At 39.4% G+C, this 26,715-nt stretch overlaps 1 protein-coding gene across 1 annotated transcript in view; it reads left to right on the forward strand.

Annotated features, from left to right (window-relative positions):
• The window catches only part of AIG1 (androgen-induced 1), a 217,940-nt gene that overhangs the window by 51,560 nt on the left and 139,665 nt on the right, over positions 1-26,715 (forward strand). Inside the window, exon 2 of the mRNA XM_004673905.2 lies at positions 4,995-5,150. Coding sequence (XP_004673962.1) covers positions 4,995-5,150 — 156 coding nt within the window. The remainder of the gene's footprint in view (positions 1-4,994; positions 5,151-26,715) is intronic.

Below are 26,715 nucleotides of genomic sequence, written 5' to 3' on the forward strand. Positions count from 1 at the left end.
TTCTAATCTTGAGACCCTCAAGATTCATTGTGAATCAATGGAAAATAATGCCTCAGACTTTATTGTGATGTATGATGCAGTGAACCTTAAGAAAGGGCCATTACCATGTGGATCTGATTTTATCACATGAATCTTCAAAGACAGAAAGCTTTTCCAAGCTGATAGCATAAGCAGGAAAAGAAAGAGAGGAAAGTTAAGAGATCTGAGCCTGAGATTTGTTGCTGGTTTGAAGATGCCAGACACCCTGTACAAAAACTGGAAAGCAGATACAATGAGTTAAGAGTGTGACTTTGGTCAGCAGCCAACAAGGAAACCTGGACCTCAGTCTTACAGTTGCTTACAGTTGCAAGGGCCTGATTTCTACCAGCAATCAGATTGACTTTAGAAGTAGATATTTTCATTGAACTTTTGGATATGAACCTCACCGGGGCACCACTGTGGTTTTGATGTTGTGGTACCCTCACTGTAGAAGCCAAACTAACCCACATAGGCATCTGACCTATAAGCTGTGAATAAATAAATTGATACATTTTTAAGCAGCTAAGTTTTTAGTGATTTGTTATGCATCACATCATAACACATCATGATCATAGCACATCAGCTAAGAGCTCTTCTAGTGTTGCTTGAGGCTTTAACTTCCATTGCTGCCAAATAGTATACCAATTTACATATAAAGTGAGAACTTAATAGTTGCATAGATTCTATTCCTCCCTTCATGTCCATTGTATAGTAGTTCACATAATGTTTGTCTAAATTCTGTTTAAAACCTCACAATTTATTAGTGCTTTGCTTTAGTCAATTATGTTTAAAAGATTAAAAAAAATGAATGTAAATATTTCATGTTTATCCACATAAGCTGTCTTTAGCTGTTATCATTATTCTTTATAGATTTAAGTTATATCTGGTGTAGTATTCTCAATCTTTTAATATTTCTTGTAATGAAAGTCTGCTGACCATGAACTTTGTCAACTTCTGTTTGTTTGCAAAAGTTTTTCACTTTTGAATAGTTTCTCCACCACAGGGGACTTTAAAAATATCATTCTATTGTAACTTCTGGCTTGCATTGTTTGCATGGTTTTACATGAAAAATCTGTGATAATTGTTTTTTTTTTTCTTTTTGGATTTCTTACTTATTTCAGTAATTTGATTGAAATATGATTGATTTAATTTCCTTTGTGCACACTCCATTCTTTAACTTCTTTGATCTGCAGAATTGGAGTTTTCATGAAATTTGGAAAACTTCAGCCATTATTTCGTCAAATAACTTTTGCACATTTTCGTTCCTTTTTTGAAGACTCACATGTATATGTTAAACTGCTTGATGTTTCACACAGCTCACTAAAGCTCTCACAATTTTATTTTTTTCCTCTAGTCCACCTTACATTTCCTATTTCTGTGTTATTCAATTTAAAAACCTTTTTTGCAGTGTCTCATCTGCAGTTATCTCCTCTGTGACTTTTAAAATTCAAGTGATGTCTTTTGATTTTTAAATGTTCAGTTAAGTTCTTTTTAATATATTTTGCTTATTTATTAACTTATTGATATTTAATTTCTTGAACTTATTTAATTTAATCGTTTAATGTTCTCATATATTTTTTCTCTTTATTTTTATTGATGGTTTTTCTGGTGATTAGTCTTTCCTATTTCTTGGCATATGCAATAATTTTTGACTGGATGTTGGACATTGTAATGTCAGATATTGTTGAATGTCTGTATTTTATTACCTTCCTTTACAGAATATAGAATATTTTAAGGCAGGTAACAAAGTTAGTTATATATAAGTTTGAGTTTTTTGAGGCTTATTTATAAGAATTGTTGGGGTGCATTAGAGCCATTTTTTTCCAGTGCTATTTTTATACCATTCGTTATGTATGACATTTCCTAGGTCTCTACTCAGTACCCACTGTAGTCAACAATCTATAATTTTTCAGATCTTGAATCTCTCCATTTCGAGTAAGCTCTAAGAATTATTTAACATACAAATCATGGTAGCTGAATTACAAAATGATTTTTATTTGACAAAGGAGAATTATCCTGGTTGGACCTGATCTCATCAGGTGAATTCTTCTTGAGATAGAGAGAGATAGATAGAGAGAGAGAGATCGATCCTAGATTAGTTTCAGAGATAAAAGTTCAATATCTGGCCCTCCCTAGTGGCACAGTGGGTTAAAGCGCAGCTAAGATGCTAAAGCCTCTTCAGTTTGATCGCTGCCCTGGAGGTGACCCACATGAGGTGGCAGACCTCTCCTGTCCTGCCTGCTGCTCCCTCAGCAGTGTACTTTGTCTATCTGCCTGTTCTTCTCCCCACTCTGTCTCTTGTGAATCCTCTCACTGCCCCTGCACCTCTGGCCTGTACCCCAGTTCGGTGTGCATAAATAAATAAATCTTTTAAAAAAGTTTTCAATATCTGAAAAAGTCAATTTACATAATATTTAGTACAAGTGTCTAGTTCTTCATTGTGGAAAGGTAAATCTGGTACTAGTTATTTGATTATGGAATTTTAAATTAAATAGTGATAGTAAATTCAATTGTCTCTGTAGCAATAATCAGAAACTTTATCTTGGACTTGGTCCACTACCAAGTAATCTCATGTCCTAGCCTGTTTGAAATAAATTAAGGGTCTCCAGAAATTTATGTTTCACCATTACCAAGCCTAGGCTATATTTCTTTTGCCTCTAAACAAAGATGCTATAGATATTTTATATATAATATAATCACTAGGCTTTTTGAAGCTCTGTAGATCTTACTGTTTTTAACTAATCTTTAAATATAGACAAGGCTTAGTTGGAAGGAAAGGAATTGAAAGCCAACTCTAGCCCAAAAGTATGTAAACCACTCTTATACCTTTCATTTTTAGTTATTTGGAAATATTTTATACTAATGAAATATAAGGGATCTTTTAATAAACTTCTATATACCAGGTGGCCAACTTATTAGAAAACATGTTCTTCCTCCAATATTGTCTTCCTTGTAGAGATACCTAAATTCAATACTATCAATTCCCATGCATTTCTTCCTATCTTACTTCCTATACATGTATCTTTAACTTTATCTTGCAGTTTTTGATTTTTAAATGTCAATGTGTAGCATTTTTTTGGTTACCATTTTTGGTATAATGTTTTATTGTGGGTATGAAAAATTGATATATGCTTAGATTTTTGTTGTATCTCATAACACAATTTATCCATTCAACTATTGAGACTTTTAGATTGTTTCAACATTTTTAAAGCAATTAATACCAATATTAACTTTTATGCGGATGGGACTAGTAACCATATATGAGGGCTCCTGTAAGGAACACCCCTATTGTACTGAATAATAGGAACATGTATCTTTAAATTGTTGGATATTGCTAGTTGTACTTTTGCTGTTCCTATTTGCATCCCCACCATAGGTTTTCTGGTTGTTCTGCAGCCTAATAATCTGTGTTACTGTCAAAATTAAATTGTAAATAATTGTATGGGTGAGAATCTATTTAATGACTGCTTTCTCATTATGGCCTAAGTTTCATCGCTCTGGTGACTGAATAGGTATGGCAATTTTAAATATATTTTTTGACCAAATTGGCACGGATTTATTACCCAGCCTCGTTACTCTTCTGTCTCAGCTACACTAGGATTGACCTAAAGATCAAATATCTAAAACCTTCGGCCATGCTGTGGAAAATTTCTCCAAGGATGATTTCATTCTCTGAATCATTGAAATGATTCCTGGTCAACTCTTCAGTTGGGCCATGGAACAGTTATGTCAGTCTTCTCATCTCCTACTCTGGCTTTTCCAGTTGTAAAAAGATTTGACAAACCTGAAGCCACTGAAGATAAGAAAGACTCATTTATAATAAAGATTAGAACACTGGTCTAGTGAAGGTTGGCTAGTAACAGCAGGATTGTAGCATCAAAGAGCCCATTGTATTATATATAAAATACTGCAGGACTTTTGTTTATTTGAGTAAGCCTGGTAATAGAACCACTATTATTAGGAATTTTCAAAGTGCCTTAAACAAGAGTTTGAACAGAATGATGAACACTCTGAGCATATTACTGCCATGCAGAGAGATAAAACCATTTTCCTAAAAAAGCTACCAGTTGTACAGTCTCATATCAATTACAAATTGAATTACTTACATCAACTATGTTTTACTTGGACTATTACAGAAAAGGAATACAGAAATACTATAGATCAATAATTTGTGAAATTCCGGGAGGGGGGAAGGGTGGAGTGGGGAGAATTGATCCAGACCTAAGAATGGAGGTAGGCAGCACATTGTACTACATCTAGGCAAATGACAATGTAAATTATGGAAATGGCCAACTATATATTCCCCGGACTCAGTCATGACCCATTCAGCAACATGAGTAGATTCCGGGAATCCTGGCTTCTTAAACCAGAAATATACAATTTTACTCATTAGCTCTTTGGAAAATAACACAAATATTTCATTGCAAATTTCCTTGTTGGCAGTGAAGAGTCTGTAAAAGATCTGTGGGTGGGTTCCACTTTGAGACACAGAAAACAGGGAAGAAGAAATGTCAATGCTACATTTGATAGCAAGTTGTAGACATCATATCTTTTAATCAATTTTTTGGCAGGGCCAACTGTTTCTTTTAAAGATTATTTATTTATGCATACAGAACTGGTGTACAGGCCAGAGCTTCAGGGTGGTGAGAGGATTCACCAGAGGCAGAGTGGGGAGCAGAACAGGCAGACTGATGAAGTACACTGCTGAGGGGAGCAGCGGGCGGGTAAGGAGAGGTCTGCTGTGGATCAGCTTCAGGGCCAGGGATCTATCTCACACTGAAGCGGCTGCAGCTGGCTTGCAGTGCTGCGTCCTAACCTTTTGCACCACCAAGGAGGGCCAGGGCCAGGGCCAACTCTTTCAATGTGCTTCTGGTCCTCTTGTATGTGTCATGTGGCAGATATGTGGCTTGTTTGCTGTTGTAAAGTTTGGGTGTCTATACATCTTATTGGCTAATAACAGCTGTTGTCTCTCTCAGGTCATCCAGGCTGTTTTCTTTGGCGTCTGTGTGCTCACCGACCTTTCCAGTCTCCTGACTAGAGGAAGTGGGAACCAAGAGCAAGAGAGACAGCTGAAGAAGCTCATCTCTCTCCGGGACTGGATCCTGGCTGTGCTGGCCTTTCCTGTTGGGGTTGTGAGTATACTGTAGGATGCATTTCACCAAAAGAAACTTGGGTCTTACTTCTGACATCTGAGAGGAAAGAAAGAACTCATTCTAGGAGCTTTCTATATGAGGTTGCTACCGCAGACTGAGTGGCTTAAAACAACAGAAATTTATTGTCTCATAGTCACGGCCTCTCTCCTGAGCTTGTGTTTGGCTTCTTCTCTGAGTTTTCACAAGCTCTTCCCCCAGTGTGTGCCTTTGTACCCCAGTTCCTCTTCTTATAAGGACACCAGTTGTATTGGATTAAGATCCTCCAATGACCTCATTTAACTTTAACTGATTCAATTAATAACCTTAATTAGAGTCCCTTCCTCCAAACACAGTCACATTCTGAGGTACTAGAGGTTACGACATCAACCTATGGATTGAGGCAAAAGGGGAGTAAATGACATGTTTAACCCATGTCAGCACCATAAGCAGTGTAGCCTGAAATGTGCAGTTCTGGGGTCTGATGCCATTCTAGTATTTTTTGACCTTGAGAGGGGAAATCAGCAATGGCTTCTACTTGTTCTCTTACCCAGCCATGCCCTTAGTGTCATTTAAGCAAATGCTGCGTAATGTTTGGGTCTGTTCTGACTTTCATGAGATTTCCTCTATCACTTATTTACTGCCTCCACGAGTCCATCATCCATCCTCTGTGCATGAACCACTGTTTTCTTAAAGAAACAGCACTTCATACAGTCTGGAGATTTTACCTGTGTCTGGCCAGAGGGAGGGGCAAACTCTTGGAAGTGTCCAATTGGAAGGATAAGTAAGAATGTGCAACCCAACCGTACTCAACTTCAGGTCTTTCATTTGCGAGCTGATTCTGGGAAAAACTAAAGCCCAAGGGCTCTGAGCTGGCACATGTACCGCTACTTCAAAGTCCATTGTAGGAAGAGTCAAAAGTTTTTTTTTTTTTTTTTAAGTCCGTCCAATGACACTTACTCGTATTTGCCAGAACCAGAGCTCACAGGAGCTTCTCCATGCTTGCCAGTCTAATCGGTAGGCATCCAGATAGTCCCTGATTGCTTAGTGTATGTATTGAGTTGTATTTTCTTGGAGAAAATAACCCAACTCTTGGCTCTTAACACCGCCAGGGAAGTATTTTAATCTGGTTGCTCTCTTCTCATTCTCTCGTCTTTACACTCTGAAAACCCAAAGGGTGTGTTCAGGTTGCCATCCCAAATTTATTCCTTAAAATAACAGAATCAAATACTGTACTTATTATTTAATATTTCCTTTTGACTTTGCCTTATATAGTTCAAATGCTTCCTATCATAAGAGTAATATAACAGAAAATTCCCTTTGACATCAAGTGTAAAATGTATAATTTCTGCATGAAATAATTCTCCAGAAAGTCAGTCTTTCTGTTTCATTTTACCTCTTATTTCCTAGGAATTTCTATAGGCTTGTCATTTTTTTTTTTCCTGGAAGTCTTCCTTGAACAGAATAATACAATAGTAACACCATACAAAAGTAAAAAGGATTACAATATTAACATGTTTTTCTTAGCTCCGCCTCTCCTTCTGTTATGTGGTGTCAAACTGTGTCTCCAGGGCTTAAATTATGAGTCTTGTCACTCTCATCAAAGGCTTATTCCACATGCCCTCTAGACATTTTTGACATTGCTTTGGCCGGAAACTTTTTGCACCTGCTTGAAACTTGAGATATCTGTCACTTCAGTGTCCTGAAATGAAATTCAGTGTCCTGAATTTTGTCCATGTTTGTAAAAAGAATAGGGATCTACTTGTTTGTTTGATTACTTCTGATATTTTCCTCCATAAGTCATGATTTTTGCTTTCCCCGTGTTTTTAAAGACAAAATATAATTAAAATATCTCTAACCCCACCCCCACTTTGTATCTATAAGTCATAACATCACTGCTTCATTGCACCTGTGAGTGGCCTTCCTGGTGGTTATACTTCACAGAATCTAGAGAATAAATTATGAATCAGAGACATGCAGCATAACTAATTTCTTACCCTCTTTTTTCCTCTACCCAACTGATATTTTATAGTCAATATTTATATTTTTCATAATGTTCCCTGTTATTATGAGTCACTTTCCTTTTATAGTTATTAGCCTTCCTCCCCCCTCACCCCGCCCTGAAGGTTTGGAAGTTATTCTGTTTTCTCTTGCTCTTTCATTAAGAAAATTCCTGGGGAACCTTCCTGGTGGCTTAGTGGTTAAGCTCAGCATTATCACTGCTAAGGCCTGAGTTCCATCCCCAGCCAGGGAGCTGACTGATAATGGCACAGCAGACCTGTCCTGTCTCGCCCGCTGCTCCCCTCAGCAGTGTATTTCAGTGCCTGTTCTGCTCCCCACTCTGTCTCTGGTGAATCCCTTCACCCCTGGCATCTCTGGCCTACATCCCAGTTCTTCTATGCAAAAAAAGAAAAAAAAAAGAAACTTCACTCATGTTCTCCAGAACTTTTCTTACTCTTTTCACTATTTCCGTTTCTTTGACTTATTATTCACGGTCTATCTGGTTCCCCACTGTAATACAGATATTAATTTCCAAGGAAAAAATCTAATCAGTACCTTCTTCTCAGTGCCTATTAATTATTTGCAAAATAATATTTATAAAGGATGAGCTTGACTCCTTATAAGCACTTTGAACCCAGATTTTTTTTTATCAAAACATTATTTTGTGATTTTTTTCACCTCTTGTTCCCTAATATGATTCCCCAGCTTTCCTTTGCATTGTGCCTTTATCTTTCTGTGACTTCAGAACTTTCTGGATCTCCCCTACCCCTATAGCCTTAAATTGTTCAGCAGGGTCTAGAATGCCACTGTTGCTTTATCTTTATAACTTAAAATTTGCTTGCTTTGTGAGAACCCTTCTGGATCATTGCCACTAGGAATTCTTTGAAGAGCATCACCTTCCCCCTTTCCAGGACTGTAACATGGGAGAGAGGAGTCTGGTCCTAAGGGTTCATTATATCAGAGGGATGGAATAACATTAATGCCTAGCCGCTGATGGGCCTACAAGTCTATCTGTAGGTATCTCTAGTGTAAGAATGCTTATCATGTGTGCCAATGATTCAGGTATTTGCATGAAACACCTTCATATGACCTTGACACAGTCATATATATATATATATATATATATATTTAAGATATATTTAATTATGCAGACAAGAACTGAGATATAGGCCAGAGGTGCCAGGGTGAGGGGATTCACCAGAGACAGAGTAGGGAGCAGAACAGATAGATTGAAGAAATCGGAGGGGAGCAGCCAGCAGGTCAGGAGAGGTCTGTTGTGTTATGTGGGTCACATTTCTGGCTTTGCCACGGGATTGATCTCATTCTGCAGAGGCCATGGAGAACATCACAGAACTGTGCTTTAACCCTTTGTGTCACCAGGAGGGCAGACACAGTCATAGCTTAAAAGACAAAACACCTGAGCCCTCCCCCTATGCCCAGATAGCTCCAGGTGTGGCTTTCTCTTTGGTTTCCAAAGAGAAAGGTCAGAGCATCCTCTCTTTTAAGAGCCTCTTCTGGTCCTGAGGTCTCCTAACTCTGAGACAGGTGACTGCCCACCTGGTGTGCCTCCCTACGGCTTGTGCTGGCTTCTTCTGCCTTCTACCTTTTGTTTGTCAATTAGAAGTTTCTAGGAAAGCAATGTGATTTTTTTCATCCTAGTGCAGGGCTCAAAAAGTGAGCAGAGTGGCTAAACCTCTCACCTCTACTCAGATTTGCCTGAAGAGACCTCTTAGCCCAGGCTTTTCCTGTTGTGCCCATTAGCTCTCTTTCTCTCTTCACTCCCTCTCACCTCAACTGCAACTATGGCAGCAAGAAAGACAGAAGTAGGTTATCTAGGATTTGTATTTTCTCCACTAACGCTTCCTCCAATAACAAGGTTAATTGAGAGTTGACAGTAATTGCTTTATGTGGGCTTTAAGCACTAAATATGATTTTGTGACCCATGGGCTGAATGTGTCTACTTCATGGACACTATCTGGAGTATCTATAAAAATAATGAAGCATTCCAATCAAAGATAATTGGAGGAAAGTTTTGTTTGAGCATAACCTTGAAGAAATTAGGCAGGGCTGTTTGAATGAACATAACATGTATCATTCTGATTTGTATAGATTCCCATAAATGCTAAGCTGGCCTTGATTAGTAATGCTAATGGCCGGAAACCACCACCACTCCCAAAGCCTTGCAACTCATTTTGCAGGGATAACCCATGGGAGGCTCTTCTTACCATGTGCAGTTTATTTCTGAACTCTGTCACCCTTTTAAAGAAGCATTACAAATAATTCTATGACATTATGTGGTCTGGAAGCACTGAAGTTTATTAGGAGCAATCAAACCAAGAATGTCTTTTGTCTCCTGTGAGTTTGTTGACTTTGTGCTGGCAGATCCTCTTCTGGTTAAGAGAAAAGGCTAAGGCTTTCAACCAAAAATAAAAAAGTAAGAAGGAAAGAGGAAGAGATGAGTATAAAACCGCCCTCCCCCTGAAATCCTCTGTGTCTCCAGTTGCTATCCGATTTCCCCTTTAATGGCAAAACAGTCATGTATTTGCCATTCATTGACGTTTATGCATCCTTTTCATTTGTAGCTGCTGGGCTGGTACCTTATACACCGTCACATCTCACCACCTCCCCCATATACCTAGTGTCTGGGGGTGCTCGGGACCAGGTACTGGGCTCCTGCGAAACTAACCTTGACTCATTCTCAGGCAATGATCAGATCATCCCTCTCTCAGTAGGGAGGGAGTAGATCTCAGAAGCCATAGAAGTGTGGGTTTGTCCTAACCTGGGCAAACAGGTATAGACATCTAGGGTATAGAAAGATCAAACCAGTGAGGGTGAGATTTGGGGAATTTGCCCTTTCTAGTTGAGCTTATTCTCAAAACTCACTGTTAAATAAGCCTTTGTGGTATTAGAATTATGCTCTTAGACTCGGTGAAGATCTTACATATATCAACCTATATAGAATCCCTTAAAATTTGATTTTCCCTGTGATGAGAACTGCATAGTGCCTGTTTCCTTCAGAAGTTATAGAAAATGGAAATGAAAATCTCAAATGCAAACTCAAGAAAAATTATCCAGCAATTATTTTATTTATGAAATATTAACTTACTTTATTTTCTATTTTTTTTTCATTATTTTTAAATGACATAATATTGGATACCCCCATCAGGTATTACCACTTTCTGTCCATGACAGAAATTTCCCATTGGCCAATATCATGGTGGACAGCCTTCCTTCCCTCTTTTTTTATTAAATCCTCCCCCTTAATCACTCCCTGTATGCTTCAGTTCTATAGTCAGCTATCAAGTTAGTTTTTAAGCTTGTCTTTATCTCATTCTTAGTTTAGTTACTTTGTATTCCACATATTCGTGACACCAGCCAGTGTCTTGGCTTATTTCCCTTAATATTATTCCTGCCACCTCCATCCCATATTACCACAAATGGCCTACGTCTATCTTTTTTCATCATCGGGTAATATTCCATTGTATATATATATATATATATATATATATATACCACATCTTCTCTATCAGCTTACCTGTTTGGGGCATGTGGGGTTCCCCCCATAACTTAGCTAGGGTAAATAGTACTGCAGTAAACATGTGAGCACAGGTTTCCTTTTGAATTATTTTTTTTGTTTTTTTTTTTTGGGGGGGGTACATGCCTAACAGTGGAATTAATAGGTCAAATGTCAGATCAGTTTTAAATGTTTTCACACACCTCAATAATGCTTTCCATAGGACTATGCCAGTCTGCAGTTCCACCATTGGTGTAGGGGGGCCCCCTTTTCTCCACATCCTTACCAGCACTTGTTGTTTCTGGTCTTTTCAATATGAACCATTATGATAGGTGTGACAAATGCAAATCAAGACCAGCATTACTTTTTAAAAAAAAAAGATTTATTTATTTATGCATGCAGAGCTGGGGTACAGGCCAGAGGTGCAGGGGCAGTGAGAGGATTCACCAGAGACAGAGTGGGGAGCAGAACAGGCAGACTGACAGTGCACTGCTGAGGAGAGCAGCAGGCTGGTCAGGAGAGGTCTGCCACACCATGTGGGTCACCTCCAGGGCAGGGATGGAACTCATGCTGAAGTGGCTTTAGCTTCTCAGTGCTATGCTTTAACCTGCTGTACCACGAGAGAGGGCCCCCAGCAGTTACTTAAAAAAAATAATTTTTGAAATTTTACACTCACTGACATACTGTCTAACTGTAAACCAGACTTCAGGAAAAAACTTGAGATGCATATAAATTTATATCATTCTACCACTCCAATTTTAAAAAAAAAGACCTTTTTTAATTTGAATCCAAGAGATTGATTTAAATGGAAATCAAACATATTAGTTGATATTAATTACTAATATTAATATTTGTCAATATAGCATAAAAACGAGAACTTGATTTGAGATTATAAATAAAAGCAAATGCTTTTCCTTCTATTCTGATATTAAGGTGAAATTGTAAAAATGTTCATGGCTTATTTTGTTCTACAAACTCTGGATTTAATACAAACATACACTTAATATCTGCTGATCCTCTCTTTATTAAATTTTCACACAGGTGAAAATTCTTCTCTGTATTCTTTAAGCCTTTCTTGATGTTTTCAGCTTCTTCAAATGCCTCTTCCCTTTCTCTTCACCTTTGAAGTTAAAAATACACTATCTAATAAGTAATACTTTATGGTAAAACCGAGCTAATTTCTCATTGCGTAAATTATACGTCCTATCTTGGAATGAGTGAGTTGACTTGCCCAAAAAGGAAGACTCACTGATGAGGTACCCTTTTTCTTTATATCTCCATAAGGATTATCACTACTGGGCACATTATATGATTACCCTTTTATTTCAGTAGTGCATTCCTCTGCCAACCTGGAACCTGATGGAGGAGGACATGAAAGTTGAGTGTTTGATTTCTGTATCAGAAGCAATGTCTCAATAGGTCAGTATTCATGGAATGAATATCAACCAACCATGACTGAAGCAGTAGAGATATTTAATATCCCATGCAATGGGAAGCCTATGAACAGGTAGTTTTAGGATGGTATTGCTTAATTTTAATCATTTGATGTTTCAGTCTTTTCTATTTCCCACTTTTCTGTCTCTACAGTGTAGGCTTTTTGTCTTTGATCTTGCAAACTAAATCATCAACAGGGATGATAAAGAACCGAATGTCACACCCTTCACAACCAATTCAAGGCAGGAAACAGAAGCAGTTATTTAAGGAGTTCTCCCCAAGTGTTAATCTCCTCACTGAGTCAGTGAATCTTCCCTAGAAAGTCTTGTTGGTGAAGAGTATGTCAGGGGTAGACCCTGCCTCAGGGTATCCTGGGAAATCATGCAGAGCATGAAGGAGTGAGGTTACTATAGGGAGGGCTGCTTAATTATGAGCTACTCTTTGGGCTGACCTCATTGCAGCCCAAACCAAATCAAAAGTTTGAAGATAGATTCTAAGGGACACATTGCAAGAATAACAATTAAATATAAAGCAAGTAAAAATAGCATTTAGAGTAGTTAATTATTTGTTTGTGTTAATATGAAAAATGGCATGAAATGGATTAAGCTAATCATGGACATTTTCTGTCATAGACAAAAAAAAAAGGAGTTATTTTTTTCATTAATCCTTTGCTGATGATGTTTTTTTTTTTTTAAGATTTATTTTATTTGTACATACAGAACTGGGGTACAGGTCAGAGGCTCAAGGGTGTCGAGAGGCTTCACCAGAGACAGAGTGGGGAGCAGAACAGGCAGATCTAAGAAGTACACTGCTGAGGGGAGCAGCGGGCGGGTCAGGAGAGGTCTGCCATGCCATGTGGTCACCTCCGGGGCAGGCGGGAATCGAACTCATGCAGAAGTGGCTTTTGCTTCTCAGTGCAGTGCTTTAACCCGCTGCGACACCAGGGAGGGCTGCTAATGATGTTTTGTTTTGTTTTGTTTTGTTTTGTTTTGGTGCATTCTCAGCAGTAGTCTTATAAACAAACATTTGAAAATGTTTAAAGAAAATTAGATCACTAACACAATTGATTACATCATTTATGCTCCATTTCTGGAATGCCATACAAATTTTGTCAGCAGTGGTTCCTGGCTTTAGACCACCTACTCACATATGCAGACACAGGTTTAATGAGCGAAGTCTTCTTTAAGCAGATCCCAAGAAATTGTAGTTACCCTCCCCTTTTGTACCAATTCACAGTTTCCACTTTTTCTGGGGAAAAGGCCATAAAAGAAAATTAAGATATCTTCTTACCATTTTTATATCCATATGGATATATCCATTTGAAACCTGAGGTCAAGAAAAGGTTGACTTAATCTTCAGTAACATTAATAATGTAACACACATTAAATAGATCAATGATTGCCATTCTCAAAAATAAGATACTTCAAATGGGATCTCATTGGTACCCATGTTTGGGGGCCAAGGAAGAAGATGAAATAACAATTTTGATTTGACAAAAGAAAATTAGATTCATTATTCTTCCTCCTTTGTATACCTTCCTCCCTGCAGTCCAGCTCTTTCTCTCTCATGCCCCACCTCCCTTCCTTCTACCCTAAACACCTTCTTTGTAGAAAAGACACACCAATTTGCTCTGTGGGTGTTCCTGAAATTGCTACATCCCCTGAGGTAACTCTTACCTGCTTAATTCAGATCAAAATATGCTGTGTTACAACAGTGATATATAAAAAGGAACATTTCCCCTCAAAGAAGGAGCTACTGGACTTTCCACCTACACGCAACTTATTAACATTTGTTTGTGACCATGCAATCATGCTTATGATTTGCTTATCTTACCACAAACTGCTAGTCCCTCATAGGACTTTCATTATTATGCCTTTTTATAACCTTCTTAGGAACAAATGTTGAGGTACAAAATCTGGGGACATGTCCCGGAAACAGAGGTGGGCAGGTGGGAGGATGAGGAGATGAGAGCTGGGGGAGAGTGTGTGTAGCCCCAATTCACAAGTCCCAACTGGCCCATCTCTTCTGGAGTGTGCTTTCCAGAAGTTTCTCTTTTCAGAACTTCCCTTTTTCTTGTCAAGTTGGTCCATGCTTCATTTGTATAGAAAACAAGTATTTGGGCCACCCAGCAAGGTCTTATGTCACTTGAGGAAAATGAAAGGAGCTTTGTCACAGAGAGAAGCAGAGGTGCCTGTCCCCAGATTTGCTTTATGCTTTTCTGACTTCTCTGCTGTTTTGTTCATTCTTCATCAAGAAGAGGTAGGGGAGAGATGTGAAATGAGAAAGGATCCTAAATCCTATACTGAGGGAATTTTCTGCCACTAACTTTATTAGCTTACCACCTAGTCTTCAGAAGAGTCTCTCCCCCTGTAAAATTGTATTTTAATAAAGTAACACTGTTTTATAACATCACATAAGTTTCAGGCGTAAAGCACTACACCCCAGTGTCGATATATACCACATCAATTCTCTGGCTTTACAGCAGGCAGCTGACTCCTTTTAATAGATTTGCCTGCTGTCTCTTCTCCCTTCCCCTCTGATGAACCCTATTTTGTGATTGTAGCCTGAGAGTTAGCTTTAGTTATACTTTGTTCATTAGTTTGTTTCTTTATCTTTCACATGAGTGAAAGCATAGTGTGTTTGTCAACTTATTGCAAGATTAAAATGATCAACTTCATACAAGAACAAATAACTAAATAGAAAAAGTTCACAAGGGGTCCCAGAAAATAACTTGAATGAGTACACCCAGAGTGTTGCTGTTAAGGCTAAAACAAGGTTAACTTTGAATCAACAAAGAAAACAGCCCCTCTTTTATCAGTAGAATGACATGTTTACCTGAATATTTAGGAATGTTCTGATTCCCTTTACTTCCCCAAATTTCCTTAAAGTCTAAAAACACCATTCACTTGGAAGCCTTTCTCGTTGGCTCTATCCTGTGGATGGGCAGTTCCATTTGCAATTTCAAGACTTCTCATGCTCTCACTCCTATAGCGGCAAAACCCACAAACTCAAGAGCCTGAAAGTGTGAGTAATGAGGTGAAGGTCTACTACATGCTCACTGTGAGCCAGATGCAGTGCTAAAGCCTAATTATTTCATCTCATAGTCCCAAGAGCAGGAATTTCCATCATTCCCTTTATAGAAGATGCTTGCATATTATAGATTGACAGACAGAGTTCTCATCGACAGGTCACTTGGCTGTCCCACAGCTACTAAACACATGAAGACTTGAACCCCAACATGGCATGTTTGCTTTTAGACATTTTCAGATATGTACACAAAGTCTGAAGTGACTGCAATTTCTAATTTCGCAAAATGCATCAAAGTAAGAATGGGAGTTATACAGAATCTGGATGAAAAGTCATTTCTTTATCTTTTTCTTGAGACTATTTTAGAAAAGACTGTTCATGTGCACTTATTACTGCTTCCCTTTGATAAATGATTTCACACTTTTAAGATGATTTTTTATAATATTCTGGCTTCTTTGAAAAATCCAAATTTTTGCAAGAAAAGAAAACCCTGCTTTGTCTCCTCACTTCCACCATTGGACACAGGTATAAGTTACCACCTATCACTCATCGTGTTTGCTTTTAATATGTGAAAATAATTTTCAATCAGTAAAATTAGCTACATTTAAAAATATTGGTACCAAATTTAACCAATATCATCTTCAGTCTTCTAAAAGAGGCATAGGTTATAGCTACCTAACTGTAAAAGAATATTTTTGCCAGGAAATAACTGTGTTCACCTGGGTACTGTGATGACACTCTGTGCCACCCCAGTCAGATGTTTGCTAAGAACTCTTCAAAGCCATTTTTTGCTTTACCACGTACGATTTTGGTTGTCTGCACTTCCTTTGATTTATAATGTATCCCTCTGCCTATTTTCAATAGGCTTTGAGGTGGTACAAGTCAAGTCAGTTTACTTCCTGGGTCTCACATTCAGCACAGCCTCCTGCATGTAACCTTGCCTGTGTGGACAAGAGTATTCTGTATTACACTGACAGATGCATATGCAAGTTTTGCATATGGGCATGCTTTATGTTGAAAGTGAGGCAAATCAAGCAAAAGAGAAGATAACTTTCATAGATTTGACATTTGACATTCTGGCAAATTCAGTTAACAGTGCTATGCACCAGTTACTATGTTAAAAGCTGTCACATGATTTCACTTCATCTAGAAGGAATTGTTTATCAACAAGAGGATGCAGGTGACAGGAAGATCACTCATCCCTGCAGACAGTGATGTCAACAGGGGTTGGGGCATGGAGAGTGACATGTCACCGCTATGCTGGCTCACGTGCCAGCAAGTTCATGCTTGGCATAGTCCCACCTGGAACAGGATGCTTGCTACCTTGGACCCACTCAGGAATATTTGATGAATAGCATTTATACTTGGAGAGTCTCAAGTAACAAGGTAATATAAAGAAGGAGGAAGGAAACTAAGGAAAAAGTCACCCACATGAAGTAGATTTCCAGGGTTCTCCTGGCTCTTATTATAGATCAGCATCAAAACAGATGTTCCTTCTCAATCCTGGCACCTTCTGAACTGCTGATCTTTGGAGTAATTAGTATAACCTCCTGTCTCTTAATTAATGAGAAGTGTTCAACTAAAAAAAAATAAGTAAAACTAAACAAAACAAACAAAAAATACCACTGTTGGTCAGCAGTTTCTTAAGGAAGCCTGAGCAAATGACAAGGGATTCAGGTAAGCAAATGCCAAGAAAAAATTGATGAAGTGCTGGCAGGCACATTTCTGATGCTCAGGCTACTTTTATGCATCTTTGAGCCTTCTTAGCTCCACAGACAACCATGTGCTTGGTGATTCTTTCTACTTTTCTGATTCAGCTTAGGTTATCACAAAATAAAAGATAACAGTCAAAGTCCACAGAAATTTCCACAATGAGCATTTACTACTATTGAAATGCAGAAAACTCTACAGAAAAAAATATTAAGACAAGTCCTGAACAACCACTCCTATTTGGAAAATCAATCATTTTTTAAATTCCATTGGCAAATATATTTTCACTTAGAGAATTTTATACTCTCAGTTTAAAAGGTAAATTGTTCATGGAGGAAAGGAAAGGGAACACCAAAATGTTGCTCATCTGATACTAGAATACAAACACAACACCCTTTCCAGTGTGTTTTTCCTATTGTAAAATCTGTGCAGTCCTTGACACTGTGCATCCAAATAAGTGCACGAAAGCTAAAGTAAAATACAGAAAATCCTAGCCTTTTTTCTCTCCTGTTTCCACAGCCAATCAAAGATAGTGAGGTGGCCATTTGTAGGTGTCCCCTATGCTGGGACAGAACTCAAAAGTCACCGAAGCCCAGGACCAAAGACCCAGACACCTGTTTTCTCAGTCTATTTTGAGGAAATCCTTCTGTCACTAAATGAACTCATACTAAGTGATTATAGACTACAGCTGCACTCAAAAAGGCAGTCAAGTAATTTATAGTGACAAACAATTGTCAGACAGACTGAAGTCTGCATAAGCCCTCCCTCGAGGCATAACAACTCTGAAGATGCCATACAGTAGCCTTATTTCTAGATGCACTTGAAGTCAGGCAAGGAGCAGTTAGTGGGTGCTATAAGTAGCAGGTGTCAGATCACACTAGTCTGACAGATCCTTTTGTATTGACTTGCTCAGTTAATCAGAGTACTAGCCAGGGGCCTAGGGTCCCACACAAAGCTGGAGACACATTCTTTTTTTAAATATCTACATGTATGTGTGAATATAACATATATAAATATATATCATATTATGTACATATTATATCATTGTTCATTTTTGTACAATTATCAGGTGTAGTCGCCATAAAATTCCCACCACCAAGGCACCAGTGGACCATCACTACAGTCTCTTGTGCTCTTCCCACCCCTGTTTCAATCCCTCCCAACCCCTGCTGAATGTGGGGAAAATTCTTACCTTTTTATACTTAAAGGTGACCCACTCTGATAATCACCTTTCTCCTTCTTGGGCAGGCTCCCATTCACTTGATCAGATTTCAACTTCCACACTGATGATATTATTCTGGTCAGGCCATTCTGATGCTTAAATCAAGTCACTCAATAAAGGCTATGATTGACACACATCAACCTAACCATAGGATATTTCTGCAAAAGGATGCTCTAATTACTTCCATACTTAATTAATTAACTTTTATTAGATTAGATCAACTTGGTTTTCCCTAATTTTAGTCTCATATCGTAAATTGAAATTCAAGTGTGGTTAGCTGGATAGCTCTCCTAAGTACTTATAGCTGCCCTCTGGATATTCATTTTAATGTAATTGTATCTAATAACTGTACTAATAGTACCCTTTTATTAAAAGAAAGAGCGATCACAAGAATTTGATTATTCAGTGATTTTGTGATAGATAAAAAATCTAAATAGTTTTTTGAAAACCTTTCATCAATGCTAGTTGATGGTAGTGGTTCTCTAACATAATCAAGATAGTCCAGTGAGATTTATGTCTATGTTTATTTTCCCTCTAGTCACTAGACAGAGAATGAAAGAAGTCTTGCTTCATTTATTTTGGAATGGAATTCAATTTAAAATAGTCCTAATTTTGAATCCATAGGACAGTTATTAAAATACTAAAATAACCCAATTTATGGAATGATCTCTCCTGTGTGAGGCAAAACGTCACCAGATGTTGTCAAATGAATGTGAACATACATATGACAGAATGGGGCTTTGATTCTGGATCCAGCTCTTCTAATGTCAGTTTCATACGCCCTCAATATCTTGGTTTTCTAATATGAAGTATGGACTCAAGAAAGCTTAGGTTACCACCTGGGATATTTTGAAAGACAATGAAAGAGTTGGAGTATGCGAAGAAGTACTTGGCAGATGACAATCACATTTCCTTGAAGAATGACCTTTAACATCACAATGTCTCAAGAGATGATGTTGCCCAACTACAGACTCTCATTCAAAAGGTTAGGGATGCAAGTTTTTTTTTTAAAGTTTTATTTATTTATGTATACAGAACTGGGGTACAGGCCAAAGGTGCAGGGACGGTGAGAGGATTCACCAGAGACACAGTGGGGAGCACAACAGGCAGATCTACGAAGTACACTGCTGAGGGCGGGTGGGTCAGGAGAGGTCTGCCTCGCCATGTGGATCACCTCCGGGGCAGGCGGAGATCGAAGTTATGCGGAAGTGGCATTAGAATCTTAGTGCAGTGCTTTAACCTGCTGCACCACCAGGGAGGGCCAGGGATGCAAGTTTTGACATTTCAAGGGTTGGTATGGTCTTGCCATCCGAAGTCCCAGAAGGAATTCTCATGGCTCAAGGAGTCAGTAAATGATAGTACGAAAGATTCAAATATTGATAAAAGACATCAAGGGGAAATAATAAGCTGCTAGGTGGTATTACCTCTTACATTAGGAATGGGTCAGCTCTGTGATGCCTGCTCACCAAAAATTTCCAACTTAGATCACCTGGAAATTTTGGAGCTGGTAGCTATATATTTTATTTGCAACTGAGAGGCAATAAAAGACTCAATAATGAAACTGGGGTTTGAGATGTACACAGAGAAGGAAAAAGTTAGGATTTCTGTAAAGATCTTACCTGTTTTTAAAATTTTCACCAGGAAATTTGTTCACCCATGTGCTGTTAATGGATATTGGTTTCTTTCCAATTTTTTTGCTATTGTGGGCAATACTTCTCTGAGCATTCTTGCACTGGTCTCTGGATCCCTCTCTTTCCTCACCATACAGACCTAAGGTTAGAGCAGTCATGTTTCCTCACTGTCCACTTCTATGCTAAGGGGTCATTTTTAAAACATCTTCCCATGAGGAAGTAACCTGGTTAATGGGGTTCTGGTTTATGTAAAATCCTTTTTGGGACCACCCATCTTCAGTGGGCTTTATCCCCCATATTGTGACCCCCTGGAGGATCAAAAGGTAAGCTCAGGATCATTTTCTGGGGAGAAAAGCTGGTTTCTCTGCTTGCTGATCTTCTAGGATTCTCTTCACACTTATCTTGACATCTGCAATTTCACTACTTTTTGTCACTTAGTGGTTATTTTAAAAGATGCCTATTATTTCCTGGATATACTGTGAAACAACAAAATCAAGGTTATAAGTATGAGAAAGTATACATTTTAAGAGGATATGTGTGTGTGTGTATATATATATATATATATTTGAGTGTGTGTGTAAGTTGTATGTATGTGTGTATATATGTATATATATTTGTGTGTGTGTATATATATATATATATATAGATAGATAGATAGATAGATATCTGTAGAGAGAGAGAGAGAGGAGAGGGGAGAAAAGGAGAGAGGTAAAAAGCGAGAGATGTGCTGGATATGTACATTATTTTCTTATATTTCCAAAAAGAAACACTGAAAGGATAGAAAACTGAATACATGGTTTTCTACTTAATATTATATTTTCCTAAGATTTTGTTTGTTTTTATTAAGAGAAGAATTTGGGGCATTTAATCCACCAGGCAGCAAGATGTTTAAATCCTGATTCCCTTTGTACCACACAACTTATCGGGGAATGAGTTCACTCACAGCTCTTACTGATTCTCCTGTGTATCAGTTTGTCAACAATTCAAATGATCTTAATTGTAATCCTCCCTTTTCAGAAAATGATTGTCCCAGAGATGTCAGAGTTAACTTATACCAGTGTGGCACTAAAGAAAATTGAATTGTTTCCACTATGTTTACTGCATTTAGCTAGATGACAATGCACCTTTCTAGAATACCTGATGGTCCTTTTCATTCCGTCTGTGTCGCTGGCTGTCATCTTCCATCAGAGACACAGCTACTTGTGACTCATCCTTATGCATACCAGTGGGACTTTAGTATCTCTTTGCTCCTAATTCTGTAGCATGACAACTGACCAGAAAGTAGACTGTAGATGTGCGGCTCTCGAGACCTAGCTTCTCCACCCCTACCTCAGTGTTCCCTGGCTTACCAACTGGGCCCACCACCTCTAGGATGCTGTCAATGCAGAGTAATAGAACTTCAAACAAAAGGAGACTACCACCCCTGGAAGCTAATTCCAGAAAATGGGGGGATTTTATTTTCCACTGCAGGGAAATAAAAGCCATGGTTTGCTCGTTTCAATCAGTGGTGATAAGCCAGAGCTGCCGGAGATTGAGAAAAGCCAGCCCCAAAGGAATCTATCATGATGGGTTTCAGCTGCAGATCCAGGGATGACTCACGCCAGGACCCTGGGCAGAAAGTCCAGGGACTCCAGGCCATGGGCACCCAGCCCCACACGCTGCTGTTCTGGGGGAAAGGCTGCATCTCGAAGATTACACAAGAATGAGATACGCTATAACTAAAATTGCGGTTGCAAAAGGGAATGTGACTCTGAGGTAAGACACAAGATACAAATATCAGGACGACCAGCATTTTAAATCTGTGCTGTGTCTCCAGCCAGTGGATATTAATCTGCCAGAGGGAAGATGAACCCGGTCAAGGAATCCTCACGGAGGTGCCTGAGGTCCCCCTACTGCGTCTGCTACCTGTGAAAAAAGAATGATTCTCTGATTTGTTCTGCTTTACATGCTGGTGTCCCCAAGCTTTGCATGTCCTGTTCTACTCAGGATTTGGGGTTTCTCCCCATCTGTGATGTTTCCTTTGCCCTCTGGATTTTTTTTTTTTTTAGGATTATTAAGCATATTTCCTCACCAACAATTTATTGAGTTTCTGCTCCTTTCTAGAGGATCCAGAAATAAAATAGTCTATGGTATTTAATTATTTACTCATTCATTCAATAAATATTTCCTTCAAAAGTATGTGGTACATACACTATGCAAAAAAAGAAGTTTTTTAAAAGGTTAAAAGAATTAGCTCTAGGGTCCTGCTGTCTGGCCTCATTTCCTGGCATGGATACTTGTTACTACTTCACTCTGGGAAAATAATTAAAATTCCTCAATGTTAAGCCAATAATAGTGATAATAATAATAGCAGTTACCTTAAGGTACTTGTGATTCTTAATAAGATCTTGCCCATATATAGGGCTCTCCCTGGTGGCACAGCGGGTTAAAGTGCAGCATTATGAAGCTCTCCACAGCCACTGCAGCACGAGTTTGATCCCCAGCCCAGGAGCTGACCCACATGGTGCAGCAGGCCTCGCCTATATCTCCCACTGCTTCCCTTAGCAGTGTGCTTTAGTAGACCTGCCTGTTCTGCATAAATGTCTAACTAGATGTATGTCATTCATTATAAAGCAGAAGAGGATTGCATTTATGTAATATTCTCAAGATGAGAAAATGTGCTGATAGAGAACAGATTTTTTTTTTTTACACAGAAGCTGGCAGGGTGGGTATCTATGCAGGGAGCATTAGGAAGTTTCTTCGTGGTACTACAACTCTTCCAAAAACTGATTCCTGATGATGGAAAAGGCTGCAGGGATGTACAGCTGTGATAGAGCTAGACACACAACCACCACCACACACCGCAAAAGGAGTGCATGTAAAAACTGGCAGAAGTGAACATGGTCTGTAGTTCAGTTGATAGTATTGTAGCAACATCACCTTTTTTGGCTTTGAAGTGCACCTTGCTATGTGAGATGTTGTTATTGAGGAAAGCTGAGTGAGGGGATATACTAGGACTGTCTTTTCTTTTTCAACTTCTTGTGAGTCATAAATTATTTAAAAATAAAGACTTAAGGAATAAAAATATGGCTATAATGCACTGTTAATACTTCACTTTAAAAATGTGGAAAAAATACAAATAAAGCACCAAGAGAAATAGGAGGATACAACAATGAGGAAATAGACAAGTCTTTGTCCCCATGGACTTTACATCCCCCTGGGAAGAAAAGCTAGTAATACACAGATCTTACTTAATCCTAAATGTGCATTATGAAGGAAAAAGATAACTTGCTATGAGAAGACAGGCAAAGCCCAGGGGCCTGAGGCTGTGACAGTTAAGAGGAGGCTTCTTGATGGGCTGTGCCTTGCAAGGCCTCACCACTGTGGGAAGGACAGGCCTGGTGCGTGGGCAGTGGGAGGCATTCAGGCAAGGTCTCAGGGAGCAGCATGTAGGGAAACTTGCATGTTGAAGTTTAGAGGGACTAGCAAGGTGAGAGCTGTGTGAGTTGGGGCTAAATGGGCCAGTGTTATAAGCAGAGTGTGGCAGGAAATCAGGGAAAGAAACAGTTACTGCCTGCGGGACAGAAAAACTACCGAATGTTAAAGCTTGCAATTTGAAAAGTAAACTTGCAATAAATTTCAAGCTGCAGTTATTAAAAGCAGGAAGGAATGGATACTTAGCAGTGGGGAGGTGGGGAGGGTTGGGAAACTACTGACACTCTGATGATTGGGTTCCTGGAAAAATCTAATAGAATTTGGAGTCAGATCACAAAGGAGTTTTGACTTTATTCTGCAAGCAACAGGAACTTTCAACTGGGAAGCTCTGGAATATTTTAACAATATAACTCAGACCAAGGTAAAGCAAAGGTAGAATTAAAAGGGAACTAAAGCCCAGTGCTTCTAGCCAAGATCCCACTGCAGTAGTTCAGGCTGGGGGCCATGTAGCCTGGCACTGGGGTCAACCAGGGGCACCAGAGCAGGGACTGAGCAGAGACTTGTGAAAGTTACTCAGCAGAGATGGTGACCTTAGGTCCAGAGCTTCACTTGCAGAGGCTTATGCCTCTAGGTGCTCCCACAGGTGTGTAAAAACATATATATGTTCATTGCAACATTATTGGAAACTAGAATAATTAGAAGGAATGCACACAGCCATTAGTGAATGCTTATGTAAATAATGTTACCTAATCACCTAGTGAGGTATTAGGAAGTGCTTGAGGAAAATCTCATAAAATATTTCTAAATTATAAATTGCAAAAGACTAAGTATGGGATGACCTAATTTTGTGAAATAGTGTGTGGAGTAGAGCCCTCCTACTGACGGTATCTCTCTGCAGGGTGAGATTGTGCATTTTTATTTTTTATGAATTTCTTTATGGGGATTGTTTTATGACTGGCTGCCCATTTTGCTTGTTGCGCTTATGCATGAATGGCATTGTCCTTAGATGGCAGTAGCTCTGATCCGAGGAGAGGATGTAGGCAGGAAGTGGGATCCCAGGACTGCAGGAGTTAGGAAGGGAGGAACAGACTTTGGGTAAAGAGAACTACTACTCACCGTGCAGTTGTGACTGGTATCCAGAGAAGTCTAGAGCTGAGCCTTACCCCAGATTGATAAAAAAGAGGCTGGGCCTTTGTATCCTTACCTCAGGCAGTCATGGGGTTTAAATGGCTGCGGGGGGGTGGGTGTGACCTTGGACAGGGGAGTTTCCTGCCATTCCCAGTGAGGGAGGCAAATGAGCCAGAGGGGCCAGGCCAGGGTACCTGACAGCGAGGGGACCTGCAGGGATCTGACATCTACCAGTGATTTTCTGACTGTCAACCTGGCGTCATTATCCAAAGGAGCTTCACTGACTACAGAGATAAAGCAGGAAAAATGAGTATCTTGATGCAGAAAGTAATTGTCTGAATTTAATTCTTTTTGAGCTAAAACAAAAACAAAAACTTGGCAATTAGGAACTGAAAGTTACTAAACCCAATAAAGGGAACTTTCACTGAGAGGATGACCCCTGTGCCCCTGTGGACCTCGCCCCACTGGGCTGCACCCACTGCTTCTGGGCCAGTGGCCCAATGTGGCCACCATCCCGCCACGTCCAGCGCCCCTCTGCGGCCACTTCCCCGCCATGGCCACCATTCTGCATGGCCACCGTGCACCCAGGGAGTTAGGAGTTGGCTTGTGGTCTGTGATGCGATAGTTCTGGTTTCTTCCCTGTGTCGTTTTTTGCTTGTTTAATTGTCACTTTTTGTTGTGTCTTTTTGTTGTTGTTTGTTTGTTTTAATTTATGTAGCTTTTCTGTTTTTGTTTTTGGGCTTCCAGTGATTTCTCTTTCCTGTGTGTGTAGGGATCCATTTGTATTGAAAGTGTACTCATGATAGTTTATTTAGCGCCTAGTGTTTCACAGCGAGCAGGGGTCTCCCAGTGGCTAGTCCACAGTGCGGGGAACACTACACCTCGCTAATTTTAACAAACGCAATTTTCCTTTCACGTTTTCTATGTGATTCTAAGTTTCATGTTCTTTCTGGAGTTCTGTCCATTTATTTTTACCTTCGTCTTTTGCTGTCTTATCTTCTCTGTCTCTGTTTTTCTTCTTTGACCTCTCCATTTTTTCATGGAGAAAAAAATCATGAAAAATTATTTGATCACAAGTTATACATTTGTCTTGTTTTGTGTGGTTCAGCTGCCTTTGTGGGGGAGGGGAGAAGAATCATATCCCACTTTCTCTGTCTCTTTTGTGTGTGTGTGTGTGTGTGTGTGTGTATGAAAGAGGTAGAGAGATCTATGCATATATTCTGCACTATTTTCGGTCATATGATTACTTCTCTTTAAATCGGCTTGTTCTGTTCTCCCTGAAGCAGCTATTTGTGAAAGGATAGCACTGGAAATGAGCTTGGGATCTGAGCTAGGGCAGCTTGAATTTCCATCTGTTTTCTAGCCGCTCCCTCCCTTGCAGGATGGCCTCTTTCTGCGCCAGCCTCATTTCTCTCCTTTGATCCCAACTCTTGTGGTGGTGACAGGAAGCGTGTCTTCATCGATGAGCTGTCTATTCAGACCTGTGACCAGGATCCTTTCTCATTTTCCTGAACATGCCCACATCCTGTTTCTGCAGAGACAGCGTGCACATTTCCACATCTTGCACCATCACCTGACGCCTGCAGCCAAGTGGGGATCAAAAGTTTCCCCAGTGCTCCCAGGAACAGACCTCATGTTCTCAGCAAGGGCCATTCAGCGTCCCTTTGCGGGTGCCTGTGCCGTCTCTCTCTGTTCTGCTCTCTCAGTCAAAGAATCCTCAGTTCTTGATTCCTGCATCAATCTTCTCCATTCTGGTTCAGTTTTCCTAATACTTGAAAGCTTTTTGAAAAGAGTGGTGTTTGGATGCTGGGTCTTTCCTACTTCCACTAGTTTCACTTTTGAGTCAGTCTCCTTATTCTTGATTGATTTCAAGAAAAAGAGCTTTTAGTCTTCATTTTGCTCTAGAAGTACAGAGAAAAATTAGTTTAGAATGACAGAAGGTGTTAAGTGAAGGAGTTCTCAGACAAAAATTCTGAGAAAGAATAGGCTAAAGGAATAGCTTCATCAAAGGACTTATCTTCCTCACAGACAGGTGGACGAGACATACAGAGAACACAGAGAAATTTTAATGCATGATGAAGGCGTGAAATGGTGCACCTGGATGGAATGTGGGTTCTGATGTGGCCAAGGAGCAGCAATTCCCTGTGTTCATTTATTTAGCAATGTTTGATCATAAACATGTGATTTGCCCAGCAGTGGGGGATGGCACTGAACAAGACAGATGTCTGTTCTCTGAGACTTCACTTACTAACAAAAGAGCCAGCTAGTGCACAATTGAACATAAATAGCTGATTTCCAATGAAGGTCTGTGCTGGAAAGGAAGGAGCAGTGGAGTCAAGAGGAAGAGATGCTGCTTAAGCTCAATCAGCTAGGAATGGAGAAGTCAGCCCCTGGGAAAAAGGGAGAGAACATTCCTGATATAAGGAGTAGAAAGTGCTATTGAGAAGCCAGCCCCAGGAAAAAGGGAGAGAACATTCCTGATACAAG

Source organism: Condylura cristata, unplaced genomic scaffold (assembly GCF_000260355.1).
Source record: "Condylura cristata isolate star-nosed mole 26May11 unplaced genomic scaffold, ConCri1.0 scaffold00001, whole genome shotgun sequence".
Classification (NCBI taxonomy): Eukaryota; Metazoa; Chordata; class Mammalia; order Eulipotyphla; family Talpidae; genus Condylura; species Condylura cristata.